Genomic DNA, 12,805 nt, shown 5'->3' with positions numbered 1-12,805 from the left:
TTATGTAGCGGAAAACACACACGCGCACGCGCATACACATCTATGTGTGGAGAAGAGGACAGTAAGTGAAGTAGGCTGACCGTTTTTGTTTTTAATAAAATTTTCTTCCTGGAAGAAATTCCTAGACCGAAAGAAATGAACCTTAACGAACAGAGTCCTTGTTGATAAGGATGGCAGTCGACTATCATTAAGTGAGGTAAACGTCACTTTAGTCTTTCTTAATAAAATAAAAAAAGTTGTCGAATATCAATTCTTATTCTGCAGATAGATGAAAACTTTTTTGTTCGAAACAAGAGATGCAGGAGTGGTATGAGGACCCCCAGCGATCTATGAATGTAAAGTCGGAATTGTCAATTTCGTCTGTATGGCCACTAACCCATTAAAACTATCGCGTCATAGCCTTAAGCGCAGCTGAAGTGTTCCATCCATTGTTTTTTTCCGAGATGTAACTTCAAGAGCGGCACCGCTATACTAGCATTGAATAAAAAAACAGTGAATGTATCTAGAAAAGAGATAAATTCTAATGAATAATAAAATGCGACAGATAATCTGAGGAGACCGACTTGAAATTTAAATGTCTGCTTCCCATGACTGGTGCTGCATCTCAGCCTTTTGCTGCAAGGAAAGTAAATTGAGAAAGCGCTCAGCGTTTAGGGCACTAAACAAACCAAAGCTACTAAATGTCGCTTTTAAAACGTACGACTCGTTCGAATATCAAGAATTATATGCTTCGGTGGCCCAACTTGTGTTGTGCATTACTTTATCGAGGGCGTTCGCACTTTTTTTCTCCCAGGTAAAAAGTTATCTGAATCAGCGGCAAGGAATATACACCTGTTACACAGACATAGACTGCTTCTTCCCAATGAACAGGATGGCTCTACATACTGGCGGACCAGAGGCACCTGAAAAAATTGGAACCAAGTTCCTTCTCTACGCAAACGGCACTGCTAAGGGGATTGAAGTAAACCACACTATGCGGGCCGAGCATTACGCAAGGTCAAAAATTGAGGTCGCAAAGCCACTTTACGTTATCACGCATGGATTCACTGAAAATGGTGCCGTGCCCTGGGTGCGAAAAATGAAGGATGCTTTACTTCTGGTTCATAAGGTAAGGTTTCCATATTAACTCTTTCAGAATAGTTACATCGTTGGTGACCCTGGAAACTGGATCTACATCGAAGTACTAGTAATTATGCCAAATGTGCAGTATATGAACGCACACTACTCAGTGGCTCAGAGGCGTTATCTTTCGGTTGCTAATTTCTAGAACCCTGGATCTAATCCCGACAGTGGCGACCGCATTTCAATGAAGGAAGAACTGAGAAACGGCCGTGCGCTGCGCTATATCTGCGCACTTTAAAGACGTACTCGTTTTGACCCTTTGAAGGTTTTTGCCGTATATGTACGGCGGCGGTTTTCTGTCCCGCAAAGTCTTTGCCGTACGGGTACGGTTTCGATCTTCCGTTTGAAATTTTGCGCCAAAAGAACAATGCGTGCTCACTGGGGGCTGCTGCCACCTCTTAGGACTTGCAAGAAGTGTTTGAATTTTGTGCTGCCTTCTTACGGAGATAAGCAGAACTTATGTCTAGCTTTAGCGCGGCGGCACAGACTGCGGCAACACCCCTTTTGTAGTTTTGGTTTCGCCGCGTGATCGCAACGGAGTCGCGCGAAATTTGAGTTTTCTTTTTGTCAGCACTATCTTGCAGGGGCTGCCGAAGTTGGTTTCTATCTTTATTGGCGCTGCTCTTAGCTTGCTTATCACCGTTGCTCGCGAGGTATTCTCGCCCTCTGTGGCAACGCGCCTACGCGGTTTCGATTCCGCCGCGGGATCGCAACGGAATCGCGCGAAACGTGTTTTCTCTTTGTGGGCACTGTTTTGCAGAGGCGGCGAAAGTTGATTTCTATCTTTATTGGTGCTGCTCTTAGCTTGCTTATCACCGTTGCTATTCTATTCTATTGAACATTTTCCAGTTGTGAGTGATGCTGTCACCAAAGTACTGTTCCTAATTTTTTTTTTACTATTTATTCTCGGTTATATACATTTTGTAGATTCAAGATCCGCAAAAAAGTAATTTGACCACCTGGGAAAGTTTTCTTCAAAATAATTCGACCCTCAAAGGGTTAAATTTGATCCGAAGCCTTCCTCTACGGCGTTCCTTATGGCCCACATGTCACTTTAGGGCGTTAAACCATACCATACCATACCATACCATACCATACCATACCATACCATACCATACCATACCATACCATACCATACCATACCATACCATACCATACATGACGTTTTTTTTTTGCCTGGTCCGCTGGGACGCAGGAGCATCTGTTTACAACAAAAGGAAGGACTGCTAAGAAGGATGCTGAAGTGTTCCTTGCAACCGTCGCAAATGGACTATCAACTCTGCAACCTTTTGATTTCCACCTAGCGGAAAAAGACTAAAGTATTCTAAGTTGTTGCTCCGCCCTTTTTCCAGGGCTGAGCGTATAGCACAAACAAAGTACTCACATCACCGTTCTTTTTCTCTCGGCTGTTCTCTTTTACATCTCTTGCTTGACTTCTTTGAGGGTGCGGTAGCAAATCTAAACACTGATATGGTTAACATCTCGCCTTTTTTTTTAGACCTGTTTCTTTAAAAAAAAAAAATATGAAGATGTATCAGCAGCTCCGAGCACTCGCGAAAACAAACAAAAACCAGTCATTTCGTCGGGCCCTTGTTCAAAGAAGAGAGGATGCTAACGGCACCCCGTTCTTGAAGTTGTTTTTCCGAGTTACATGATTATTTTCTCTCTGCGACTGAGTTGCCGTAGTGAACGGCTCCGGAGATTTCGACCACCTTCGGTTCCGTAACGTGCACTGATATCGCACAGTACACGGGCCGCTAGGATTTCGCCTCCATCGAAATTCAACCACCGCAGCTGAGATCGAATTCACGCCTTTCGGGTCAGCAGCCGAGCACCATAACCACCGATCCACCGCGGCGGAACCTCCTTGAATGAAACCTCAGCAGTCAAGCAAGCATTGCGGAATCAGGGTGTAGAAGAGTTTTATGGGCAAATATTGGAAAATCTCTATAACGACTGCACAGCTACCACCGTCCAGCATAAAGTCAGCAATAAAATTCCAATAAGGAGAGGTGTCAGTAAGGGAGACACGATCTCGGCCATGCTATTCACCGTCTGTTTACAGGGGGTGTTCCGATGTCTGGACTGGGAACAGCTGGGGATAAGAGTGCATCGAGAACACCTAAGTAATTTGCGATTCACTGATGACATTACCTTGCTAAGTCGCTCAGGAGATGAGCTGGAAAGCCTGATGAATGAGTTACACACGCAGAGGAGAACGTAGATGTAAATATTTATACTGGTTTCTGAGGAAAGGAAGGGACGCAGTATCTGTCCCACATATCTCGGCGGACACCTGAACCGCGCCGTAAGGTAAGGGAGGAAGGTTGGAGTGAAAGATGAAAGAGAGGCAGAGGTGCCGTAGTGAGGGTCTCCGCAATAATTCCGACCACCTGGGGATCTTCAACGTGCACTGACTTCGCACAGCACACGGGTGCCTTTTGCGTTTCGCCTCTATCAAAGCGCGGCCGCCGTGGTCGGATTCGAACCCGGGTAGTACGGCTCGGTAGACGAGCGCCTTTACCACTGAGCCACCGCGGTGGGTCAGAGCAGAACTGTAGGTCTTAAAATTACTTGCAGATTTTCAGAGCAGAAAGGCAGGTCTTAAAATTAACATGCAGAAAACCAAAGGTAACAAGGTTACCTTTGTTTAAAATCATTGAATTTAACGCTGTCGATGCCTTAGTGGAGGGCTCCGTATTATTGTCTTTGCTGGCAGTGCACCTGCACCCCCCCCCCCCCCCCCCCAAACTCCTTTCGCAATGATAACTGTACCACGTCCCTTTGTCCCACAAGATCACCCAATGTAGGGCCACCTCTTTTACATAACCCATTGTCAGACATTTTTCAGAGCTCCGACTCAATGTTCAGCATGACCACTCCAGGTAGCCAGATCATCTGCACACAGGACATGGAATCCCATGACGTCAGAAAGCACATTCTAAAGACTGCTTCCACCTGCCCGTCAAAAGGACAACGCTCATTTTAACGTCTACACTCGCGACTCGAAGATGGCCCCGTAGGACGTTTCCTCAACAACAGGCTTTCCCTAGACTGGATTGCACTCGCAATCGCCACCACTAGGCAGCGGAAGTTTTCTTTCTAGGCACACACTGCTCAATAGGAAGTTCTCTCGAAGCAGAGGCAGTAAAAAAAATTACGTGCTAAGTGACGGCCGCGCTGAAGACACGTTACTGTATGCAATTTTCTTTGTTGCAGGGTAACTGCAACGTATTGGTTGTGGATTGGAGAGATGGAGCCGCTGCTCCATACTACACAACGGCTGCCTCGAACACTCCTTTGCCAGGTGTTCTGCTTTCTTTGTTACTGCAAAATATGATGCGAGAGTCCAAGTGCACTCTCATGCCAAAAGACATGCACCTGATCGGATTCAGCCTGGGCGCACACGTTGTTGGATTTGCTGGCCGGCATTTCCACAACAGTACTAAACTGCAAGTCGGACGGATCACAGGTACAGTTTGACGTGCAATGCGTTTCGGAAAACCTTGATTCTAGCTAGAAGAGATAGGGACAGTAGATTTTGGGCAGGCAGGGGAATAAATTGGTTAAATGCGGGGTCTGTTACCTCACTCATGAGGAAGCGGAAAGGGGAATATCTTGAATATAACGGGTGAAATATGAGTTTTAGTTTGATTTATTCTACGACAGTCACAAAATTCTTTCTAGAAAGTGAACCCTTCCAATTTTTTGTCATAAGGCAGCGTTTTTGGAAGAGCTTCATTGACATAATGTTGTTGAAACACTTGACTCAGGGTATCATGCACTCTAATCTATGCACATAGATGTCAAAAATTTCTGCTGTGCGTACGACCGGCACACTGCCAAGCGAAAAGAGCGCCACCTCGGGGAAACCACTGGGATTCACAGACATCTCTTTTCAAGAGAACTTAAAAAACTTAAGAGAAACAGCGAGAGCTGTTTCTCTTAAGTTGACGAGGGATCTCCTGAGACAAATTTCAACGAAGTCGGTGAAGCTGTCCTAGCGCGTGGCAGCGGTTATGGCATCTCCATCGGCGGCGCGATCTGTCGTCATCATAAAAAGCGATAGGCGCGGACCGCACGCGGAAGTTCATATGAGATCACAACGTGGAGGAGCTGCGGGCGCGCTCCTCCGCAACTTGCTGCAGCTGCGGGCTTAGCCTGACGTCATACTAGTTGCACTAAAAAGCCGTAGCGGAGCGCGCACGCGCGCAAATATAGCAGCGTTTCCTTCTAGTATGAACAATTCCCAGCAGCACCAGAAACAAGAGAAGATTGAGGAGAGTAACAACGTTAATATAGCAAAACCCCAGATCTCGCGAAAATTGTTCATTAGCTAAACCACAGCTCAGCTCGGGCCGGATGATACCCTTTGATTTCATTTAATGTAAAAAAGGAATTCTCTAAAGACAAGGAATGCGAGGAACTCAAGCTGTTTTTACTACTCGAAGCGCAAACAAAGCTCACGAGGCGCAAATGGTCTTTAGTGGAAACGAAACGTATGCTTTGAACGTGTCGTAGTGCCTATGCCCTTGATTTCAGAGCGCCTGTGCTATATAATACCACGGCAGGTGCTTTGTCGTTTTCCGTCACTTATTGCAAGAAAAAGAATAGCATACCCAACCACGCAGCTGTTATTTTTGAGAGCGACGACGAAAAGAAGCACATGCCGTGGTAGAATAGAGCAGGCACTTGAAATTTCGCGCCATAATCACCCCAAGCCATCAGCAAATGACACTGCCATATTACTGAGCTTCCTGCTACTCTTCATGTGCTTAGTTCCGGTTTTGTGCAGAAAGAAACGCCAATTTCTTCGAGCTGCAGCGCTACTGAAAACGAACTATTCCTTCTTTCCAAACAGCAGCTTGCAATACGTTTCTCAAAAAATTTGTGTGTATTTCGAACATCTTATTTCTAAGATTTTTTAAAGTGCTGAAACTCTCGGTCTGTTGAACCGCTGTAGTGCACTCTTTTAGGGACATAACTAAATACTTCCTATTGTACTGCTCTTTCTTGCGCCGTTTATCCTGCGTTTATCTTTTGACTGGACTGATCGCTTCCGCGCGCTCATATCACGCGTTGAAGCCATAGGTGGCCAGCGCTGTACTCAGAGAACTAATTTTCGGTAAGCATAAATGTCCACTTGAAGCAAGCTCTGGAACGCTGCAGCAATTGCTTAGATGTTTAAGCCGCCGCAGGCTTCTGATAGCACACTCATGAGTTTGTGATAGCACACTCAGTTCAAATAAATCTAAAATATTATCGCGTATATTTTAATTCCGAGTGTTTTGTACGATTGGACGCGTGGCTGCGTGGATGAAAAAATTAGAAGGGACGCTTAGGCTTCGATTTAAGGGTATGACAGGATAGATAAGATGGATTAACCCACATATGGAGAATTGATCATTCCCGACTTTAAATTCATAGATCAGCGGGAATCCTCACACCACTCCTGGCAGAGGGGTACAGTGCTTAAGCGATGCGCCACTGATCTGGAATGGCAGGTGCGACCCAGGTTGCTCTGTCGGAGAAACCTTTTGCTTCTAATCGTTAATTAGGCCCCCACCTGCCAGGGTGCAGAGTTTACTCGCAATCCTGTGGGCAGGTTGTGATTACGACACAAGGTTACGTCATGCAGGTGGACCACGTGCTTCCTAGGTTGGTTCTGTGGAGATTTTTCGATGATTTTTGCGCGCATGGTGAAGAACGCCGGCGACGGCACCGGAGTTTCTGTGACACGGGCTCCTTAACGCTATACTGTTAAAATACACTCATATCGAGAGCCCTATTTGTCAATGTAAAAAAACAAACAAAATGGTAGGGTTTTAACGTAGTTAAACAGAGTAGACATGCGAAAGCATGTGTTTAACCTGGTTGGCTCATGGTTGTGCTTTGCTGGGTCGTCGGCACCTCTGGCGAAGATATTGGACTCAGTTTGAGCTCTGATCGAGGTTAAGCTGATCTGATCTGTTCGCGCCGCACAAGGACGTTGATGAAGGCGACAATATGCAACGCACAGCGTGAGAGTGTGTTGCAGTTTCGGCGATAGCTTACTGCGGTCGTGCAGTGGTCCGCTAAACTAATTTGTACGCGCCGCCCCGGGGTCGAGTCCGAGTCGCGGCAACATTATTTATTTATGGTTGGTTTATGGTGTATGGGGTTTAACGTCCCAAAGCGACTAAGGCTATGAGAGACGCCGTAGTGAAGGGCTCCGGAAATTTCGACCACCTGGGGTTCTTTAACGTGCACTGACATCGCACAGCACACGGGCCTCTAGAAATTCGCCTCCAAAGAAATTCCAGCCGCCGCGGCCGGGATCGAACCCGCGTCTTTGGGGTCAGCAGCCGAGCACCATAACCGCTGAGCCACCGCGGCGGCTATTTATTTATGGTTTATACAAAGTTGCCCTTACGGACTTGCTTCATACAAACCGGTGAATCGGTCTGACCCCGTGAATTAGTGGATTCGAAATAAAAGGGACCACTAAATCGTGTTAAATAGCAGCGCATGAACACGACGGTCAAGATATAGAAGAAGAAAGATCGAGCGTAACACTTGTCCTCTGTATGTCAGAATTGCAGCAGATTTTTAACAATCCAGGCTAGCTCAGTTTTCGTATCAGTATTTAATAATTCAAGAGAAAAAATTTCGATGGGTGTATGGATGAAACAAAGAGGATAGCTATAAAAATAAAATGAGTTTACGAGATTGAATAAATTCTAGCGGAGACCAATGATTGTCTCTTAGTGTCTAGCACTATACGATGCCGTTCTTTAGGACGAAAAGCTTACTGCAGTCATTTTTCTCGGCTTTGAAGGTGGGCATCCATATGCAGCACATGGTGAATGTAGGTTTCGACTGTCTGGGATACTCAACTTAGCATTTGTGGCAGGAAAAGGTCCTTACGAAGTGAAGCCAATTTCATGTTACAGCAAGAGACCTCAGCCTGCATTTTCCAAAGCGCAACCTCCACTTCACGGGTGAAACAACGGTGTAGGGTTGCCGCACACGAAGGGGCAGGAACACGTGTGTTCGGCGCCAGAAATGCTTCTCCTTAGGTAAAACCAGAGTGGCAGTATCCAGACTAAAGTTGAGAAGACGACAAGAGGGCAGTGGCAGTGCGGGCTACTAGTTCATGTTATATTGTGCAGGAGGATTGTTAGGCTGATAATAATTGTCATTCCGGTAAATGTTAAATTAGATAAAAAATAAATGATAAACACAAACTGCGGACGAAAAATGGGGCTAAAAAAACAAGACGCTGTTTCTTCTTGCAAGTTCGAACACTGGACATGACTGTTCATCACGTTAAGTAAGCGCTGTTGCAGCGATGAAAACTGCGTACCTCTGCTAAGTTTACTTTTTAGAGTGCCCTACGTACGTACAGAACAGTAGGCAGATATTGAAAGTGGTTCCTTTTTCTGGTGTCACTCTTGGTAGAGTGAAATTGCTAATAAACGTTAGTTTATTTTTATGAGTGTGAACTTAATTATTACTCAGAGGACTTATGCTTCTAATTTTTTTATTCATGTATATAGATACTGTTCTCTAGTGGTGTCGTACTATGGCAGGCGAAAGTTATCGATTGCAGACTGCTAGCTTGGACTACGTTTCAGAAAGGGAGTGCGCATTTCACTGGGAAACGGCTTTGTTACGTGAGTTCAAGGCATAAATAAAACAAACTAGACTACGTGGCGGCTCTAACTCGCAAACGAGGGATTATTTAGACAATGAGAATGTGTAGCAAATCTTGGCAAGAGAAGGCATGGTCCATGTTGGAGGGTGAAAAGGGACAAAAATGGCATTGTTCTCCTCTTTCTGAGCTTTTCTTTGACATACTGGTGCTTGTTTATTATTGTTTTTATTAAAGCAATTAAATCTTTCGCTTCAGGTGTATGCAAGTTGCATACACAGTACAAAACTAAATTCGCATAGCAGCGCTTTCTAGCAGGTTACCACGCCACTATGAGTAAAACAGAAGCGCAGCAACTGTGTTGTAATACAAATGGTACTATATCTGTGCGAGAATCAGTACTTTTGGCCTTAAACGAACACTGCGTATGAAACATCATTTCACGCCTCTGGGGGGAAGGGTAGTGCAAGAAGGAATCCCTTCCTAATCTGGCGTTTTGTTTTGTTAGGTTTGGACCCTGCAGGACCTATATTTGAGGAGTCTAATGTGTCCTTATCGTCCGAAGATGGCTTATTTGTCGACATAATTCATACAAATGGAGGCGACCTAGAAAACTCTGAGTTCGGGCTTTTGGAACCCAAAGGACACGTCGACTTTTACCCGAACGGGGGAAGAATGCAGCCCGATTGTTATGGTAAGCATTTTGAGCTCTCCTACGAGTCTTTGTATTTCGAAATGAACTTTGCGCCCTGTTTATTTTCAAGTTTTGTCAACTTTGTTCTTAATCAGGAATGTAAGCTCGCGCAACAGCGTAGGCATGGGCCATCCGCACGGCGTCCCTGCTTCGCAAACCCCCTCTCTTATTGGAGACGCGGCGGAGCATACGGCCCACCTGGTCTCCAATTTGTGAAGTTTGTGCAATGTTGTGTCTATTCTTATTTGGTTATAAATGAAGAGTACGAGTATTCGAATCTCTTTGGCCTCATGTACGAGGGGGTACCCAAAAGAAACCGGACTAAATTTTTTGGTCGGCAAAGCTTCTGTGGTACCGCGTTTTGCCACTAGGAGCGCATAGAACGAACATTCCAGAGTCAGTAAGCCGAATGCCGGCGTTGAAGGAGGTCAGACTAGTTTAGGGAGAGTTTTAGAGTGACGACTGTTTTGTGTGAATGTCGTTTTTGCAATGGCTGATTTTCGTGAACAGCGTGCCGGTGACATTCTGATTTTTGCTCGGAAAAAGTTGAATGGAAACTCTTGAAATATTAAGAAAGACGTACAAAGACGATGCTATGGGACAACTCAAGTGTTCCTGAATCCAATCCTGAATCAAAGCAACAATCATGCCAATGGAAAACTTCAAATTCACCTCGCCTCAAGAAAGCTCGTCAGGTGAAACGAAACCTCAAAACAATGCTGATTTGTTTTTTCGACGTAAGAGGAGTCGTCCATTCAGAATTTGTTCCGCAGGGTCAGACAGTTAACCAGGCTTTCTACTTGGATGTTTTGAAAATATTGGGCAACAGTGTGCGGTGGAAGCGGCCAGATTTGTGGCGGTCGGGTGACTGGTTTTTCCATCATGGCAATGCCCCTGCTCACACAGCCCTGTCTCTACGACAATTTTGGACCAAAAATGGCATGACCGCTATTCCTCAACCCTCATACTCTCCCGACCTTGCCCCGTGCTACTTTCTTTGTTTCCTAGAATGAAAAAATAGGTGAATGGAAAGCGTTTCGCTGATGTTGCTGAGGTGAAGAAGAAAACGACGGAGGCACTGTCAAGCATCACAAAAGATGAATTTAAACAATGTTTTGAAAACTGGAATGAAAGATTTGACAAGCGTATCATTGCAAGTGGGGAATACTTTGAAGGAGATTGAAGGTCTGCGCTTAAAATGTGAACATATAAGTTCAAACAAAAATAAGTCCGGTTTCTTTTGGGTACCCCCTCGTATGGGGCCACTTGTGAAGGAGAGATTTAGTTTGGTAGTGTCCTTACGGGATGCCCTAAGGTGCACACATTCAGATTTCCTGGGTGCTCATTGGAGACCACAGTGCCCTGCGTAGCGATCCACTACGTGAGCGGCTGTTTGCAGGCATTCCTCCATGCGCCTTAAGTTTCCCTCTGTGGCCCAGATCGTGATATCATCGGCATACAACGCATGCCGTATGCCTTCAATATTGTGCAACGGGTCCTGGAGATAGAGTATCGCCAAATTAAAGAGTAAGGGGGATAGCACCACACCTTTTGGTGTCCCCGCGTACCCATTTGATACGGACCATATTCTGCATTTTGGATTTTGATTAGTGCAGCTCGATCGATGAGAAAGCTTTTCATATAGTTGAAAGTGTTGCGTCCACAGTGGGTCTCATTGAGGTGTACCAGTATGACGCTGTGTTTGATATTGTCGAAGGTTCCTTTCAAGTCAGAGGCCAGGACGACCTTGTCATGTGGATGTTCGACTGATTGTATTATGTCTTTGTTGAGTGGGAGGAGTATGTCCTGTGCTGTCTTATGTGGGCAAAAGCCGAACATAGTGTCTGGAAATGTGTTTCGTTGTTCCAAGTATTCGGAGAGCCTATCCCGCACCATGGTCTCCATCAGCTGGCCCACACACGAGGTGAGCGAGATAGGCCTCAAGCTGTCTGTGTTGATTTCCTTTCCCGCCTTGGGGATGAAGGTTACTAGAGCTGTTTTCCAATCCAGGGGGAGCGGGTTTTCGACATTCCATATAGTGTTGATGTATTCCAAAAGGGCCTCATACGCCTGTTCAGGGAGATTGGCCAGCAGCTTGACTGTGACCTTGTCCCTGTCCAGGCGCAGTGCCTCTTCTCATTTTACCCAGCGCAGCCTTGAGATGAAAGAGATGGAACGGTCGGTCCAACTAAAAATTATCTTTGCCTGCTTAAAGATACCCGGTGGCCGATGGTCCCGCAGCGGTAGCATGCAGGGAACGTCCAGTTATACTCTCGCACAAGTGTGCATTCACAGTTGTAATGTACGTAGCGGGGCACCTTGCGGCCTACAAAGGTGAGCGCCGCTACATTTGTGCTTCCCAGTTTGCGCACAAAGGCTATCTTACCTCCGCGCCACTGCACCTTATTCTTGAAGGTAGCCGTCGTCTCATCAGCCCGCACCCTGATCACACCTCGGCACACCTCACATGAAAACTTCCGCGATTCCTGGGGAAAATAGCAGGAGCCGATAAGCCGCACGTCTGGTCACTCTGGGCGCTAGCAGCGCCCCCCAAAGCATTAATACCTCCTTTACCCTCGTCGCCTCTGCTGCACTTTACACTGTTTGTCTATCTTTTTTCCTGTTTTTCTTTCTTTTGACTGTCTGCCTCTCTTTATACGTCAAATTTTGACGACTACCGCTATTTTCACGTTCTCGCGCCATATGTACGTCCGGGGCCATTTTGACGTCTAAATTACCTTTGGGCCTCTAATTAATTACTACAGATCAATCCAATTTGATGTACAACGAAATTTTATCATCCGTTGTCTCGGTGTTTCCTTTTTTCCGCAGTTTCGATGTGTAGTGGTGTTTTCATGTAATCGCACTATATCAACGTCTTATACTATTTTGACGTCTAAGTGACATTTTTGGCTCTAATTAATTAACTCATTACTCCACATCGACCAAATTTTGACATGTATCATCCTCCCATCATTCTCTATCACACACAATCGTTATATTTCGCTCAACTCGCACACGAACGGAGAAATCGCTGCCGACATGCTTTGCGGACACGAAATCGTAAACATAGCTAAGTAATGTTTTTGCATTAAAATGAGGCGTGCACTTGGAAGTTGTGATTCCTGTGGCGAGGGGTCCAGTTTGGTGGAAGCGAAATTCAAAACATTCGCGTACTGAGCTCTTTAAGGAATCTAGACGAAAGCCCGCATGTCAAAATTTATTCACCTCATTCCACTGTAACTTGCTTTATAGATCGCTCGCATACGTGCCTAGATTGTAAAACATCCGCATGCTACCAGTCAAACATGTGTCGACTGTTCGTTTTTTAGCATTTGTAACACCTTGTGCTCCTC

General features: G+C 45.6%; 1 protein-coding gene across 1 annotated transcript; it reads left to right on the top strand.

Annotated features, from left to right (window-relative positions):
- Positions 1 to 871: 871 nt before the first annotated feature.
- LOC149332073 (pancreatic lipase-related protein 2-like) lies at positions 872 to 11,219 on the top strand. The gene is made up of 4 exons (XM_089557464.1): positions 872 to 1,108; positions 4,342 to 4,594; positions 9,264 to 9,449; positions 11,116 to 11,219. The coding sequence occupies exons 1-4, from the start codon at positions 872 to 874 to the stop codon at positions 11,217 to 11,219; spliced, it is 780 nt and encodes a 259-aa protein (XP_089413590.1).
- The last annotated feature ends 1,586 nt before the right edge of the window (positions 11,220 to 12,805 follow it).

This window comes from Amblyomma mixtum, chromosome 8, assembly GCF_055824585.1.
Source record: "Amblyomma mixtum isolate Tamu chromosome 8, ASM5582458v1, whole genome shotgun sequence".
Lineage (NCBI taxonomy): Eukaryota > Metazoa > Arthropoda > Arachnida > Ixodida > Ixodidae > Amblyomma > Amblyomma mixtum.
This window is presented reverse-complemented; position numbering and strand designations above follow the sequence as displayed.

What these genes read in the sequence shown, in the direction of transcription:
- LOC149332073 (XM_089557464.1), top strand. Translation starts at nt 872, where the DNA reads ATGGCTCTACATACTGGCGGACCAGAGGCACCTGAAAAAATTGGAACC. An exon ending in CTTTACTTCTGGTTCATAAG is followed by an intron (nt 1,109 to 4,341) that starts GTAAGGTTTCCA and finishes TCTTTGTTGCAG; the next exon opens with GGTAACTGCAACGTATTGGT. An exon ending in GCAAGTCGGACGGATCACAG is followed by an intron (nt 4,595 to 9,263) that starts GTACAGTTTGAC and finishes TTGTTTTGTTAG; the next exon opens with GTTTGGACCCTGCAGGACCT.